We start from the raw sequence: 17,922 nt of genomic DNA on the forward strand, positions 1-17,922 counted from the left end.
AAATACTCAAAATGAACACAGAGGGTTGACAGTGGGCTTTGTCTGCATCTGCATGTCTATCCTGTGTAGAGCATTAATGAGCCTTCAGTCCACAGGTTGTTACAAACACTAGGAACAACTGATTTACAAACAAACAACAAAAAAAGAACCACTCTTTTACCAGTTTTTATTTCCACAGGAAATATGACGCATCTGAAAGTAGAAAAAGTAAAAACTGAGGAGATGTTGTTCATGATGTGCAGCTCAACACTGTCTGATATAAAGTCCAAGCAGATGAGGACGTTGAGCCGCAGCCGCTCAGCTGTCACACGTCCGGGATCCATCCACATGTTTTCTCCGCGACTGTATCCGAGCACATTTCGGGCACTTCTTCTCCACGAAGCAGTGTCTGTGAAAGCAGGCCTTGCACACTGCGAGGAAGACAGAGGTTAACGATTACACAGCTGATCTGTCAGATGGTACAGTCAGTAAAAAAATGTTACCAGTTCAGCACTCACCTGGACAACGCCGACATATGTTGCTCTGAAAGGGGAAGATGATGTCTCTGTCTCGGCAGAACTCACAGATGAAACCTCGGGCCAGACAAAGCTGTGTGGAAGAAGAACAGAGGAGGAAATTCTTAGTCCTCAAGTCCTAAAACCTGGATATCCTCAAACTCAAACTCCTTTGCTCTTTCAGTTGTTTGATTGTTAAATGAATCATGGCAGGAATTAGTAGTCAGGTTCTTATATTATTATTATGTATGTTCACTGCTGTGGACCGTATATGTTGTTGCTATATTCTCATTTATCCAGGTCATAGTTATTTCTGGGGAATAAATTGAATCGAAAGTGGACTTGTATTTGTCTAGTCAGACCGATAAATTGCGAACTGATGAAGCCCCTTAAATAAGAGGCGAAACGTCTTCCTAGACAGATACAAATCCAGTTGCTTTCGATTCAATTTGTTGCCCAGAAATGTTGCTATAGGTGTATGGCTGGCCGTGCATGTTTCTGTGTGTGTGTATGTGTTATGTGAACAAATAAACTTTTCTGAATCTGAATCTGATGTTTTGTGGTTTTCCTGACATATGAGCATCCGGTCCAATCCGGTCCAAGATGGCGCCAGCGTGTGCGGCTTGCCGTCTACCAGCTCTACTAAGTGTGTTTGCTGCTGCATTACTTTGCTTTCTGTGCCAAGATTCCTCTGCCTTGCTGGTATATGATCGACAAGTACTTCTTGACATTGGAGCATGTCGAAACACACTGCCAGAAATTGATTTGGGTGATCAAACCTCATTTTAAAACACTCCTAAAAACCTATCTTTTCTCCTTGGCGCTCACTCCCAGCTAAGCGAGTAATCTTGGCTCTCTCTCTCTCTCTCTTTTACTCTCTTTTTATTCTCCCTTTTTAATCAAAATTTGTTTTAAATCGAATGATTAATATCCCTTGTGTTGTGTTTATGATTAACTATATTGTGCTTTTGCAAATGTACAGCACTTTGGTCGACTGAGGTTGTTTTAAATGTGCTCTATAAATAAACGGTGACTTGACTCCCATTCGTAACACTTTGGACTCAAAGAACTGAGTAGATGTTGGTGGTCAAAGGTCAGACTTCATAGCTGAGAGTTAGAGGAATAATAACAATAACACAGAAACTCTGTGCTTCAGACTGACCTCACAGCTTTCAACATGGCCGATGGCGGCGTGCAGCACCGTGCGGGCCAGCGCCACCAGCTGACCCTTCTTCACCCTCAGCAAGTCGTCCATGGAGAAGAGCGGCGGCTGCTGGAAGATCAGGTGACCAGGAAGCTGCTCCAACTCGGTCATCACACTGACACACAAACACAGGACAAAGGAGACTTAAAAGAATAGTTCACCCAAAATTCAAATTGCACTCATTATCTACTCACCCTCATGTGGACTAAGGGCTGGGAGAAGTTTCAGAGTCCTCCGTGGCTTCTCTGAGTTACAGGGGGTCTCGGCATAGCAGTGCATGTCCATACGAGCACTATGGAGGTATTTGGATGTTTTTTGGTGTGTCTTTTTGTTACGAAGACAGTTGGTATCCATTTGCAACCGTTATATGGACATGCACTGCTACGCCGAGACCCCCTGTAACTCAGAGAAGCCACGGAGGACTCTGAAACTTCTCCCAGCCCTTAGTTGACATGAGGGTGAGTAGATAATGAGTGAAATTTCAATTTTGAGTGAACTATTCCTTTAAATAAATTGACTGTGATTTAAAAAAAACATGACACCGAAAACATAGTAAACTTAAACCTTCTAATGATTTGGCCGGTGTATGTTTCATGTATTTGCTGTGTGTTTCTTAAAAAACGCCACTAGATGGCGCCAGAGAGAAGATATTTTCATGTCCTACACACTTGTTAAATGAACATTGTCTGAAGAAGGAAACAGGGATATTCAGAGTTGACAGAAAGTGAGAAACTGTCTGTACCTTGCAGATAATCTACAGGCTTTCAGCAGCTTGATGATGCCCAGCAGCTGCTCCTGCAGCTCCTGAAGGGAACAACAGACGGAGGAAACAGACAAATGAAGGTGAAGAGAAACAAGTGACAGAAAACACAGATTCATCTCAGATGTTGTGTTGTCTGTTGTGGTGAAAAAAACAACAAATACTGGACAAACTCCTCACAGGTTATTGAGAACAAATCAGTGGAGGTCAAAGTGCATGAACCTCATCCAGGACAGAAGCCAAAATAAAAACGTTTAAGACATATAATAACAGGATATAATCAAAAACACAGCTGTAAAAAGTCGAAATAAAATATCACCTTGAGATTAAAGATTTCCAGACTTGCATTGGTCCAACAATATAGTGAATTTAATATTTCAGGTTCTTGATTTAATGTGTGTTTTTTAAGATTTTATAATGTTATAATCAAGAAAATAATCAGCAGATTAATCAATAACAAAGGTCAACATTTGCAATTTTATTGTTATAGTAATCAAGGATAACAACTAAGAATATTTTTTTAAATAAGTGGGTTGAACCTCGTCAGAAAATATCAATTGTTTGGCAGAAAAGTAATCATCCCCAAAATTCTGTTAATGACCATGGTAATAAATCATAATAATAATAATAATACTGTAATAATAATTATGATGGTGAAATTGTGTTGAACTCACCTTGAACCTGTCGAGCTCCTTCACTCGGCTGCTGAGCGACTTCCCAGCGCAGCTCAGGTCGAACAGAGGCTGAAACCAAACTGAGTCCAGCAGCTGTTTGGAGAAGTCGCTCACAGGATATCTACAACGGGAAGATCAATTCATACAATTATGATCTGATCAGGAGTCAATATGTCCACACAGTCCTGCTCCGGCCTACTGTACAGTAGCTGCAGTCGTAAAACCTGAACTGACATGAATCATTTTTTTAATACAGTATATTTATATATTTTTCTTGTACCTGCTGAAGTCCCAGCAGGACAGAACTCGACCAGGAATCACGGCCTCGGAGCCGCTGTGGCAGCAGTCACAGAAATACCTGTGATCAAAGTCATTAATGTTAATTATCTAATGTTGTATTCATTAAATATGCAACTTAATGTGATAGAACTGTAAGAAATCACTGTGAATGCTCCTTTGTTCATCTGTGTTTTGTCTTTATAGCAGAAATTACTCCACACACCTGCCCAGGTATTCACAGTAACGCAGCTTCTTGATGTATCCTGGTGACATAGAGAGTTCGTTAGTTTGTACCCAAAATTGTGTATAGGATGTAATGAAGACATGATTAAATCTTAATGATGATAATGATATAAAGAGAACAGGGAACAGAGAAGAGCTGCTTTCCTCTCAATGAGTTATTGTAGTAAAAAGAAACGTTGCTGTCTTGTGAGACAACGGCGCCGCTCAGTGGCAGAATCATGAATTACTGCAATGAACAATTTGAATAAAATAAAATAAAGTTAAATAAAAATAAGTATAATAAAACAACCAATAAATAAAACATCAGAAATCACCAGAACAAGGTGGTTATTATTTTATAATTACATGTTGTTTATTTATTCATTGTGGAGATTTTACTTAAGTTTCTTGATCTATTAATTTGAACATTTGATTTTGTATTTTAATTTGAAATGGTGTTTATGATATCGTCCTGTTTCTCTGGAGGATGTTTAATTCAAATTAAATAATGACTTTCAGGTCAGTATATAATATGTTTTTGTTTGTTTTTTAAATGTAATCTTCATTGTATTTCTCTACCAGCCTGGACGGCGCCTGGTTCTGTGTCTGTCTTGATGAACCGGTTCTAGCCGGTTCTCTACAGACCGGTATCTACTCACTGGGCTCCACCTCGGTCCCGCAGCCGGCACACAGGAAGTGCTGTAAGGCGACGACCTCGCTGCGTCTGGAGGAGGAAACAATCACAGAGTCAGACTTTGTGTCTTAGTATTTCCAAGTCTTTGAGCCTTTGTTGTCACGGTGACGACCTGAGCGTGGGATGAACGGTGAAGATGATCTGGAAGCGAGGAGGCGCCCAGCTCAGAGAGCCCCGCATCCTGGTCCTCAGCCTGATCTCCTCTGTGAAGCTGTCGCTGCTCGCCGCCACACGTCCTGTCCCCGGTAACTAACGGCAACAGAGACGAGATGAAAGCAGAGACTTAATGGAAGTTGACTGAAGACAAAAGATAAAAAAGTATTATCTTCTAGTTTATGAAAATGTGCTTCTGCAGGTGATCCAAACTAAACGTGAACCACAGCACACTGCAAAAACTCAAAATCTTACCAAGAATATTTGTCTTATTTCTAGTCAAAATGTCATTTCTAGTCAAAACAAATGTCATTCTACTTAAAATAAGACTCATCATATATACAGTAGCTTGTTTTTAGACACTTTTTAACTTCTTTCAAGGATATTTTCACTTGAAATAAGTAGAAAAATCTGATAGTGGGGCAAGTTTTTCTTTCTTATACCAAGCACAAAAAATTTGCTTTCACTGGCAGATTCTTGTACTTATTCTACGTAAAAATTTGTTTGAAACAAGTGAAAATGATCTAAAAACAAGTTAAAGCAGAAGTAAGTGATCCGGTCGTTTTCGCTAATGCTGCGTTCCAGGCAGGCTTTTGAAATCGTAAATTACAGCTTCAAGTCACAACTTACGACTTTGTAGCGTTCCAGGCAACCCACTCGTGTTTTTCCGACCTGTTTTACCGGTGAAAGTCACTATAACGGCCACTCGTAACTTCTGACCGGTGAACTCGTACCAGATCGAACTGGTACGACTTCACGGTCGGAAAAATACGAGTTTCCTTGAACGCACCATAACAGTCCTCGTCCCTACGTCGCCACATTCACGGCGTCCCTTGGCTGCACACACAGCCCTGCATGCCGTTCTCTCTCCTCATTGGATAAAAACTGTAGGATACGATAAATGTTTTCTCCTGGGCTCAGAGCAGAGCAGAGGGACTGAGAGACCCGTGTTTCAGTCCAAACACTCTATGTAAGTGATTGCTGTTGGAAGATATAACTATTTAAGACTTATATTAACACAAATATATCACTTACTTCTGCTTTAATTTTTAGGTGATGAGTCTCATTTTAAATGGAAAGAGATTAGTTTTGACTAGAAAAAAAGTTTTTTCAGTGCAGCAGCTCACACATTCTGTTTTTGTTTTTTTGTCCTGTTCTGTTAAAAAAAAGTCATATTTAATATCGACCAATGAGCTGCTACTTTATACAAGAACCATGTAAACTCCACTGTGCTGCTGCTTCAACCCCTCTGGACTTCATTATTTACTTCAGCAAAACTTTATAGCTCATTTTTTTCCATTAGTGCTCTTAAACCTCTCTAATAGGAAAACTGAGAGAAATAAAAAGTCAGTTTTTCTTCTCGGTCACTTTGATGCAGTTTTCTCATCAGAAACATCTTTGATCTCATTCTCAGACTTGTGCAAAAACCTTCACGTGTGTCAAAATCAGCAGAGTCAGCCCATCACTTCACTGCAGTATTGTAACCAATAAATTAAATCTTTGACAAAACCAAACCAAATGTTTCTATATTTATCCAAACCTGACTGACTGTACATATTAAGAAAATCAAAAAATCAAACATAAAAGTAAAGGATAAATAAAGTAGAAATGGACTGAGAATCCAACTTCTACTGTAGAAACCTACACCACAGTGCTGATTCTGCTGGGACTCGTGACACATAGATTGTTAAATCATATATGATTAGTATCTGTAAGATCTACTGACGAAACAAAAGTCCAACCTGTCGACACAGACAAAGGTTTAAGGTTCAGAGTTTGTGCGCAGTGAGTCAGAAGCTCTTTGTAAGAGTGTGATGTCACGATGTGGGCGGAGCATCATAACAAACCAGGAAGTGGTTCCTGTTCCTGCCACTGATACACAGCAGATAAAGGCCTGAATGATGTGTGGTGTTCTTCTTCTCACCTCCTGCAGAGAGCTGCGGAGGCTCAGCCGTCCACGCTGAGGCTCACGGGAAGGAAGCCAGGTCCTCTTGAACTCCAGCACCAGCTGCTGGGCCAGCCGCTCCGCACTGCATTGTGGGAAAACGGAAAACCGCAGTCAGATTCAGACATCATATAATAAATACATGAGTCAGTGCTCTGGGTTTGTTTTTCTTTTCTTACTCTGTGAGCGAATCTTTCGGTGTCAGTGTCGTGTCCACGCCACAGTCTGGGATGAAAACACACAATACAACACAATAAATACACACTGTGAGTGTGTGTGTGTGTGTGTGTGTGTGTTTAAACCTGTACAAACAGTCACGCCGGTTTACCTTCGAAGCCGCTGTCAGAGGAGAGGACGGAGAACGTCTTTGGCTGATGCTCAACGTCTTCGCCTCCTGTGTCGTCCTCCTCTTCATCACACGTGTGTCGGTTCGTGTGTGTCCAACAAGAGGAGTGTGTGTTTGTGTGCGATATCTCATCAGTGCCTCGTTTGCAGCTCTCTGTGTGTTGTGTGTTATGTTCGTGTTCACGCGTCGGACTGTCCTCGGCACAGCTTGTGTACCTGTATGTGTGTTGGTGTCGGTGTGTGTCTGTTGTGTCTGTTGTGTCCGTGTGCTGCTCAGAGCTCAGAGTCCACTTCACCCCCTCCAGCACCTCCAGCACCATGTCCACCACCACGAAGTGAGCGTTCTCCTGTAAACACACATTTAAACACATCATCATCATCATCATTATTCTCTAATGCATCTTCTGATCCAGATGTTTGAGGTTCATTTAAATGTAAATTTTGATGCATCAGGTTCTTTATGATATATTATCTATGTTGTGTTTATAATGTTCTACTTTCATCTTCCTTATTGTTGGACTTCCCTCAATCAATACACATGAAAATCTTCACATCTAATTTAGCAAAGACTTGTAGCACTTTTTTTGTATATGCAAATCGGTGTCTTTGCTCATTTTTAATACAATTTTAATATAACCTTAAAATTGTGAAGGTAACTATTGTTGTTTCTACTGTAGCCTATATTTCTTCATCAGCCTTTTTTGGCTTCCACTCTCTCCTGCATAACGTACAAACTGTTTATTATTCTTGCTGTTTTTACAAATATATGTGTAAAAACAGCAATAATTATATAACATAATATATAATGTGCAAATAATCTAATCTAAACTTTAAACTAAACTAAAGTTGAAAGTTGTCAACACACCTTCTCCAGCTCACAGCTGGTCTTGAAGATGTCTGCAGGGAATTCTGTGATACTGCTGTGACTTCTTTGTTTGTTGTGTGTAGCTGAGGTAGAGAAGCCTGAGACAAAACACACACACAAGGACAGACACACAAAAATAATGTTTCATCCTCAAAGTACATTTTTGTGCAGTGTTTTCTTGTTGACACAGTTGTGAAGCTCACAGGTTACAGAGCGACACCAAGTCAAATGACATTTACTCTACTCTATTTATTTTAGTTTTAGACTGCAAATAATGAAAAACATTGTTGTTGTCTTTCAATGTCTCTTCTTTTGTGTATAAAATGGTCCAGAAACGGCCTGTACTTACTCACTTTGTGTACTTTTACTGATTTGTACTGATTCTTGTACATTCACCACGCTATGAGATAATAACGGAGCATTACGAGAGAGTCGTTTTCGAGGTAATTGCAAAAACTGCCCCTGAAGGGAACGCGCATGAATTTATCTCTAAAACAACTCTGTCTGGTAACGTTGTGTTATTATCTCATAGCGTGATGAATGTGCAGGTCACAACTTGTCCACCAGAGCGTTGTGGAGTTGTTGGATTGTGTATTTGATGAGTTTGATGAGGGAAACCAAGAAATCCCATGAGCCTCCGTAACATAGCTCTGAGCAGCTCGTGGCTCTGCTCCACCGTTCTAAGAATAGCTTGCACCGACAATTAAAGGTAACGGACCTACTGCTAAGACTATAGGGATTATGGCAATGGGCCAATTTGCCAAAATGTTGAACTATCCCTTTAAGCATTTTGTCCTACCTGGTGTGTGAGAGGCATCGCAGCTGCTTGTGCGTCGCCCTTTGCGCTCGTCAGCCAATCCCCGCTGTCCGCTGAAGGGCCGGTGGAACAGCGAGGTCAGGAAGTGGCTCTGCTTCTTCTTCTCCTCCTGGGCCGGGGGACCGGGTTTGGACTCCACTTCCTGTCCACACTGATCCTGGGACAGTGACTCAGCAGCAGGGGAGGGAGAGTCCGAGCTGCAGGAGGGAGTTAATGCTTAAAACTGGTTTTAACACTAATGCATTTAAGTAAAAAGTCTTAAAGGGATAGTTCACCCAAAATTGAAATTTCACTCATTATCTATACTCACCCTCATGTCGACTAAGGGCTGGGAGAAGTTTCAGAGTTATCCGTGGCTTCTCTGAGTTACAGGGGGTCTCCGCGTAGCAGTGCATGTCCATATAACGGTTGCAAATGGATATCAACTGTCTTTGTAACAAAAAGACACACCAAAAAACATCCAAATACCTCCATGCTGCTCGTATGTAATGTCCGTCTTGTATTGAAGCCCCGAAATGCGAAATTGTTCGAAAAAAATTAAATAAGTCTATATTTCAACCGGTTCGTCAAATTTGACGAACCGGGAAGAGGAGCTTCGAGAAGCTTCCGCTACAAAACAAGCTTGAAATATAGACTTATTTAATTTTTTTCGGGACAATTTCGCATTTCGGGGCTTCAATACAAGACGGACATTACGTACGAGCAGCATGGAGGTATTTGGATGTTTTTTGGTGTGTCTTTTTGTTACCAAGACAGTTGGTATCCATTTGCAACCGTTATATGGACATGCACTGCTACGCCGAGACCCCCTGTAACTCAGAGAAGCCACAGAGGACTCTGAAACTTCTCCCAGCCCTTAGTCGACAAGAGGGTGAGTAGATAATGAGTGAAATTTCAATTTTGGGTGAACTATCCCTTTAAGTTTTTAGTTTCCTGTTACCTTGTAGCATCAGAGGTGTCGGGGTCTTCTCCGTGCCAAGAGATGGGCCGGTGGTGTTTGGAGACGGCCGGGCTGCACCTGGGGAGGAGGAGCAGCTTCTGGACCTCCTCCTCCTCCTCCTCCTGGCTCCTGCTGTCGCTTTCCCTGGACTTCAAGTTCCTGTCAGCATCATCATCATCCTCCTCTCCCTTATCACCGTGGCTGTTCGGGGCCTGGTCGGCTTTGTAGTGTGTTTTTGTCCGGGAGCGACGAGGACGTATAGACGCCTTGTGTTGTATCTGTGGGCGAGGACGAGGAGGAGGAGGACATGTGGTTTCTCCTCCACAGGTTTCAGGAGGCGACAGGAGGAGGAGTGGCACCGACCCGGGACCAGAGGACTGATGGTTTGGGCAAAAAGATTGTTCTGGAGAGGAGGACATGCAGGTTTTAGTTGTCAACACATTTCAACAATTGTCATCATTGATGGAAGACGGAGCGTCTTATTCTTGGAGACAAAAGAATAATTCTACTTCTAGATTAGATTAGTTTATACTTTATTTCATCCCCCAGGGGAAATTCGTTCGTGACAGCAGCATTTAACAAAAGGAAATAAAAGCAGGACAAATAATGAAATACACAATTCATAAAAATAATTTAAAAAGAAGAAGACAAAAGAAGAAAATGCTACGGTGCTGTCTACCTGCTGGGCAAAAATAACAGATTAAAAAAAGTGCTTGCTGGTAGACAACTACTACAACTTCTAGATATTCCAAATTAAAAGCAAGACAGGTACAGAAGGGCCAGATTTCACAGACAGGAATTTAACAGTAGCTAGAGCAGCAGAGTGGTGAACATGATGATGAATGTTGTACCACGGTAATTAAGATAATGGGAAAAGATGGAGGAAGAGTTGAGTTTTAAAACAGGAGCAATGATGAAAACGTCTCACTGAAGACCAGTGATGGGAATAACGGCGTTAAAATAAACGGCGTTACTAACGGCGTTATCTTTTTCAGTAACGAGTAATCTAACTAATTACTATTTCCACCGTTACAACGCCGTTACCGTTACCGACAATTAAATGAGGCGCGTTACAAACTACTCAGTGAAGCCGTTGTCCTCCGACTTGGCTCATCTCAGACACAGAAGCAGTGTTGCCAACTCCTCAGTAAGCAAAGTCGCTATTGGCTGTTGTAAAAGTCGCTAAAAGTCGCTAAATGACGTCATTATCTCAGCGGGGGGGGGGGGGGGGGGGGGTTGCCGGTTGTCGGCGGCAGCGGCCAGCGGCGCTCTTTATGTCTGTGGCGTGGAGCAGTGCGTCCCTGAATGCAGCGGAGGCAGCTCCGACCGTGACACTACTGTGTGTAGGCTGACTACCTGTGAGTGCCCGCGGCAGCGCCGCTGCTCGTTGAAAACAGCTGTGATAACGTGATTTCAGGTCCAGAAACGTTTGTAATATCACGGGAAAAAGTCGCTAGATTTGTCGCTAGTCGCTTTTGACAAAAAAAGTCACCAAGAGGGGTTGGAAAGTCGCCAGATTTAGCGACAAAGTCGCCAAGTTGGCAACACTGCACAGAAGCTGCTAAACTGTTGTTGTTTTTCCCTCCTCTCCTTTGGTGAGGGGAGGGGGGAGGAGGGAGGGACGAGACAACCGCATAAGTGATGATGATTGGTTGAGGCAGAGTAAGGTTTCATGCTAAGCCAATCAGAGGCAGTGTTCAGTTTGTACACAAACCACACACGCACGCAGTTTAACCTCACACACACAGACTAGCAGAGGGAAGCTGCCGAGATCGGAGGGAAAGTGGAAACAGACACTACTTTAATCTCCCTGAGGTAAAAGACAAGAACATGTGAGGTGTAGCTACATTATGTCCCGGGGCGAAGTGTTTGTCCTGAGCTTCTGCTCACCTGACTCTGTGCAGCTTCTTCATTAAATCCAAACAGTCCGACACAGTGACGCACTGCTCCTCTTGACTCTAAAGTCTCTGTAGCTCATCAGCTGGAACTCTTCCAGAGCAGCTACAGCAGCGTTGTGACCTCAACCATGGTTGGTGAGAGCAGAAATGTTGTTGTTGTAGTGAAAATGGGCGGGCTCGTGAAGACGCGAATTTACACAAAGTCAAAACGAGCGATAAATCGCATTTCTCGCGTATCTCGCGTTTGGTTGCGCGTAAAAGCTCGCGCGAAAAAAAAGCGTTCCACCAAACACGATGAAAAGGACGAAGACGCGAGGGTCCCGTCGCCATAAAACAATCGGGTGTATTGCGTCGCAAAAAAAAAAGTCGCGTCTACCGCGTCTCGCGCCTAATCGCGTCTTTGCGTCACGGCCTTTTACACCGCGGACGTAACGAATAAACGGTGACGGTGTGAACGAACAACATAGAACAGGACCAGACGTGGCGTTGTTTCCTCTTTTCACCTACAGCTCCACTCTCCCTTACTTACACTAACTACTGTTTTTGTTGAGGCCAGATAATTGTGGGATTTGTAGTTTTTGACCAATCGTGTGCTCTTTCTTTTTGTAATTTTTCCGGTTCACACATGTTTGTTTTTTTTAGGGGCAAATGCGAGTGAAATGCTCGCCCATGGTGGGCATAAGAAAATGTAAGACCTGTCTAAAATTATTTAAGACTTGAACACAATAATTCAACAAATTTAAGACATTTTAAGACCTAAAATTTAGATTTTCACATTTTAGACTTTTTAAGACCCCGCGCGCATACCCTGTTATTTCATATAAAAGTTTAAGTGCATACATATTTTATGATGCTGTGTATTATATATTTAAGACCATCTTAGAATTTTCTAATAAATTTAATACTTTTTAAGGCCTTAATTTTAGATACATGAATTTAAGACTTTTTAAGGATCCGCTGATACCCTGTTGTGCGCTCGCAGCAGGACAGATAATCAGATGGATAATCGGTAAAGTTAATAATTTCACTTAATGTGGCCATGAATAAATTAATTTCGATGTTTCGCCTGTTATTAAACGCAAATCTTGAATAGGTCTCCGCTGTTTTCACATTTAAAAAGGTCTTTGTTGTCTTTGTACAGAGACAAATTCAATATGAGATTTGCTTGTAGCCACAGCACTTAAAAAACCCACTGTAACCTATTTTCATAGGCACACCAGCCTCGCTTTCAATAAAACACACACTCGCATTCCATAATTGCGATCAGTGAAATATATGAAAACAATAAAATACAATTTAAAAATGAGAGGAAAAAAATCCAAATTCTTCGACATATTTAAACTTAAAGCAGAAGTGAGTGATATATTTGTGTTAATATAAGTCTTAAATAGTTATATCTTCCGACAGCAATCACTTACATAGAGTGTTTGGACTGAAACACGGGTCTCTCAGTCCCTCTGCTCTGCTCTGAGCCGAGGAGAAAACATTTATCGTATCCTACAGTTTTTATCCAATGAGGAGAGAGAACGGCATGCAGGGCTGTGTGTGCAGCCAAGGAACGCCGTGAATGTGGTGACGTAGCGACGAGGACTGTTATGGTGCGTTCAAGGAAACTCGTATTTTTCCGACCGTGAAGTGGTACCAGTTCGATCTGGTACGAGTTCACCGGTCGGAAGTTACGAGTGGCCGTTATAGTGACTTTCACCGGTAAAACAGGTCGGAAAAACACGAGTGGGTTGCCTGGAACGCTACAAAGTCGTAAGTTGTGACTTGAAGCTGTAATTTACGATTTCAAAAGCCTGCCTGGAACGCAGCATTAGCGAAAACGACCGGATCACTCACTTCTGCTTTAAAAAAAAGAAAGAAAAAGTAACGCAATAGTTACTTTCCCTGGTAACTAGTTACTATTATAGTGAAGTAGTGGAGTTACTAACTCAGTTACTTTTTGGGAGAAGTAATTAGTAACTATAACTAATTACTTTTTAAAAGTAACGTTCCCAACACTGCTGAAGACAAAAATAAATTTGTCATTGATTGAACGAGTCACTCATATGAAATGTCACCTGACAGCCAGCATCTCTTTGACTGGATTTATGTCTTTTAATTGAACAAACAGCTACAGTAACTGTGGGTGTTCACAGGATTTGAATATGTTAGTTCTTATAACAATTTCCAAAGAATGATCGTTCCAACATAGATTAAAAGGTTCAGTCAATTGATACCACACCAAGAAATTGATTCAGCAATATATTTTTGGTTAGCCCAAAATGTCATTCATTGGGTTTTTACAGTGTTTATGACAAATAAAGAGCTGTCTGATAAAAATAAAAGATCAATTTTATCCTGGTTGTGGAAAATAATGTGCCAGAGTGGTAAATGTGAGCATGACAAACACAGGTGCACTGAATAGATAAGAGAAGTAGGTTAACATTATGAAACTCTGTTACACAACTATGAAATCAGATAAAGTGACCAACTTATCGTGCCTGAGGTAGAATAAGAAACTGTCTAGAATCAATCAACATATCACAATAAACATATACATTTGAATTATAAACAATCCTGGTGCTTCAGGCCTCTGTCCCTGGTTTTGACAGTGTGGTTGTGGATCTTACCTGTTGTCAGTGTTGGAGCTGTGGGGACAGGTGTTGGTGACTCTGTGTCCACGCACCAGCTGACGTACCCGGACCCGGACCTGGAGACAGAGGACGAGGACATAGCCCTGCAGGTTCTCATCTAACACAAGAAGAAACACAAAGTTTCCCAATGAAATCAGCTTCGGTGCAAACTTCCTGAGTGATGTCGTCCAAGGACATCAAAGAAATGGTTCGTCCCACATTTCATCCTTTCTTTCTGTTTGAGCAGGAAGTTTGATCATTTCCTCCTGGTTAAGATAGGCTACACCTCTCCAAGGCGTTTAACAGTCAAGAGTCAAAGTCTGATGATTAAAACAGTGACAGAAGCCTGTTTATGGACATTAGTCTACTTAAAGGGACAACGAGGAGTTTCTATTTGGTTATAAAGAAGTCTCACGTTAATGTGGATGAATCTCCGCTGCCCACACTTGTTAATGGGCCCATTTTCGATAAATACATCGTTTTGTCTCTATCGTTATTTTGTTATTATTAGTGGTGGTGGAAATGCTGGTTGAGCCGACCAGCATTTCTTTACTTTCGGTTTCGTGGCGAGTCATGAGAATAACGCCGCCGAATCGCCGTTTATGGTCGGGACTATGACGGTATGTGATCGTCTTTGAACCTCTGACTTTAATTCTTGATGAATGAAAACATGAGTCTGTCTTGCGCCGGTCAAAGAATTTCACGGTGCGTGCGGAGGCTCATAAATGTAGTGTGCTTCGCTTTTCCAAAACTCCTCGTTGTCCCTTTAATGCATGATTTAAAGTGTTTCAGGATAAAGAAAAAAAAACTGGAGGCTGATCAGTTAGAGGTGTTCGCAAGTTTTGGGGATTTCACCATTTCAAACCCTTCGTCACTCCCAGTGTGGAGCAACACAATCACAATTTGTCAAGAAGTGAAGGGTAACGTGTGCGTCACAATCCTAATGTGACAAATAGTAAAATAAGGTAGACTATGTCTTAAGATCTTAAGATTTCTGAGGGGTTGAATCATCAGAGGATGTAACACAAGATTGCAACAATATTACCTTGAACTATCCTGTTAACAAATATATCTAAATGTATCCAGGCCTTGGAGAATAATTTCTAACCATTTCTAATGTGTTGTCTACCAGTTTCACTCCATAACTCACTATCTATCTGTTCTTTTACATGTATTTTCTGAATTTGATTGTTTCAAGTTAAACTTTAGCTTTAGCAATTAAGCTAACTGATGTTAGTCAGTTTCAAACTTGCTGTTTAACTATAAGCCTGAAGCTAGGCTACTGTTTAGCTGTAATGTTATAATTTTAATTAGGTTACAGTAGGCTATTTATTAATTAGCTGGTTTCTAGCGGCTGAGCTGGAGCAGGTCAGGCTGGTCAAAATGTCCAAAACCCCTCTTGACCAGCAAGGGTTAACTGTAGCTTATATGACAATGATATAACAATGTTTAAAACAATGTTTAGCTTTCTAGCTTCAGATTTAAGTTGCTGCTATTGTCAGACTTCTGAAGTTCCCGTCAAATTAAGTTATGTTTTTAATTTTGAATTAAGCTAACTAATGTTGGCGTTAAAACTATAGCTTTACTTTACCGTTTAGCTGTAATGTAGCCTAAGCTTTCTACTCCTAAGTCAAGCTACTGACATTTGTCGGTTTCAAACTTACTGTTAAGCTATAGTACTGTTAGCTGTAGTTTTAACTTCAGCCTGAAGCTACTCTGTTTGATGTTCGATATGATTTTATTTCCAATAGGTTAACTGATATTAGTTGGTTAGTTTTAACTGTATGTGACCAGTAGCCTAGTTGCCTGTCGTAGTGCCACCATAGTGCTGTGAATCCCTCCCACTTCCTCATTGAAGAATTGTTTGATGTAGGCCGACAGGTAACCCCCCTTTTAAATGTTTTATTGTTTGACGTGGCGGTGTGTGTGAATGACGTCAGCTATATCCTAGGTCCTGAACCTTTTGTTATAGTTGGTTTGTGTTAGTTTCCTTGGTTTCTTGTTATTGTTTTCCCTCCAAAATAAACTAATTACATAGGCAAAGTGTTGCAACAAGGACTGATGTTCAGAGTTTCTCACATCAGCTTCACACTCCCCTTTAAGCGTGATTGGTGGCAATTTTGCACGTCTTTTTGGTTACTTTGCTGTGTGTGTGTGTGTGTGTGTGTGTGTGTGTGTGTGTGTGTGTGTGTGTGTGTGTGTGTGTGTGTGTGTGTGTGTGTGTGTGTGTGTGTTTGTTTGTTTGTGTGTGCATGTGTTGGGCACAGAGCGGGGTGGCTAGCCTACTCTGTCCCCATATGAACTTCCTCCCCCCGACGGTAGCTATGCCCACTGCCCAGCCATCCTGTAATGCTCCTTCAACTGTCTCTCTTTTCTTTTTTTTTTTACACTATTTACATTGAAGTTGCAGGTTTCAATCTTTCTCTTGTTGCAGAGCTGCTGCATATATTAAAAAGACTGTAATCTTGGGGGAATTAGCCTGTCTGTCATCTCTGCCCATCGTTTCCTTACTGTCACCTGTATCATCATACTGGACCACAGTAAATGTTAAAGAGCCCAACCTTGGTCCTGCAACATCACTGTTCAGCTACAAGTTACCTATACATTTCTGAACGTCTCTTCTCCTCTGTGTCTCTAACCCTCCTCTCCTCCATGTGCATTTGTTTTCAGCGAAGCCAGTGAGAAATCAATCCATGGAGCGGTGGATAACGTTTTTTATCATCTACCATGTTACCATGTGTATATTTGTGTATAGTCTTATCTGTCATAAACAAGAGATCAGGGGTTACGGGGCGCATTACGTTTGTGTGGCGGTGCCGCAGAGACGAGAGCTGGCCTGGGACACCGGGTCGGAGGCTCTGATCTTACAAGGTTGAGAGAGCCTCCATTCTCCCTGGAACTAGTTACATCACTATTACTCTGAAGCTGTTTTATTAAAGTAAAAATCTTGCATAGTTCCTCTTTAAAATATGAATGTTCAAAAAGTGATTGTGCGTCCTCTCCCGGTTCCAGCATTGTGGGGCCCTGAGTCTAAACTTCTGCTTTTATAAACCTCAGTCTGGGACGTCCACCTGTTCAGGGGAATTTCGGCTGCTCTTTAAAACCTTCCAGTGAAACTGTCTCTGAAACAGAGAGACGTGCTGTTAAAACTGTCCTGTTGTATGTGGTCTGACTGAATGTACTGTAATACAAATTGTGGTTTCTATGCACAACGAAGATGCTGTCCTAAATAAACACAAAATAAAGTCTAATGTTTATATACAGCACTGCACCCTCACTTCCTTTCATTATCATTGATTTGACATGCAGCAATGAGATATAATAATAATAATAATAACAATAATAAAAACCCTATGAAAATTAATTTCACATGTAATTTCAACAAAAAGACAAACTAGAGGGGCAAAAAGAAAAAATACTCCCACTTCCAGAATTGTAACAATAAATGTTGTAATACAAACTTCTATTGACTTCATTTACACTTGATCAGGCTGATTCGGCAGCAGCTTCCTGTGTGAGTGCAGAAGTCGTCTGATTGAGAGATAAGAACTAAGATGTTTACGATTTTAGTAGAAGCAAAATGCAGTGAGCCGAGCCGCACCGAATGAAGCAAAAAAAGAAAATAAAATGAATCAAAAACGAACATGTTAGAAAAAGAAAAGAAGAGAGACTCACCGTTGTTGTAAACTGAGTGAAGCAGCAGCAAGGAGAGCTGTCAGTGTCCGCAGGCGCTGACACGAGTCTTCATCCAAACACTGACACACTGAGAAAGGAAGCGGTGGCTTGTTTATCAGCACTTCCTGTATTTAAGAGTGGTTTTCTGTGGCTGAGCAGCTCCTGAGAACTGAGAGGGCAAAAAACTCTCTTCATGCTGCACAACAAGACCTCTGACCTTTTCCTCCTCCAACCACCACACAACCGTCCAAATGTCAGACATGTATTAACGTCATTTGTAATCTTTAAGGCCTTATTTCTTCTTGTGTCGGGATCTTTAATGACGACAGGAAGTTTGCA

General features: G+C 41.4%; 1 protein-coding gene across 1 annotated transcript; it reads right to left on the reverse strand.

The window, feature by feature from the left end:
• Nucleotides 1–236: 236 nt before the first annotated feature.
• rubcnl (rubicon like autophagy enhancer) lies at nucleotides 237–17,622 on the reverse strand. Its single transcript, XM_083997080.1, has 17 exons — nucleotides 17,584–17,622; nucleotides 13,906–14,026; nucleotides 9,393–9,795; nucleotides 8,435–8,649; nucleotides 7,636–7,733; nucleotides 6,754–7,117; nucleotides 6,605–6,650; nucleotides 6,405–6,510; nucleotides 4,440–4,576; nucleotides 4,293–4,357; nucleotides 3,635–3,674; nucleotides 3,413–3,490; nucleotides 3,133–3,253; nucleotides 2,441–2,502; nucleotides 1,657–1,813; nucleotides 498–588; nucleotides 237–410 (listed from the first exon to the last, which is right to left on the reverse strand). The coding sequence occupies exons 2-17, from the start codon at nucleotides 14,024–14,026 to the stop codon at nucleotides 298–300; spliced, it is 2,217 nt and encodes a 738-aa protein (XP_083853206.1). The 5' UTR covers nucleotides 17,584–17,622; the 3' UTR covers nucleotides 237–297.
• Between the last annotated feature and the right edge of the window lie 300 nt (nucleotides 17,623–17,922).

This window comes from Trachurus trachurus, assembly GCF_905171665.1.
Source record: "Trachurus trachurus genome assembly, chromosome: 21".
NCBI lineage: Eukaryota > Metazoa > Chordata > Actinopteri > Carangiformes > Carangidae > Trachurus > Trachurus trachurus.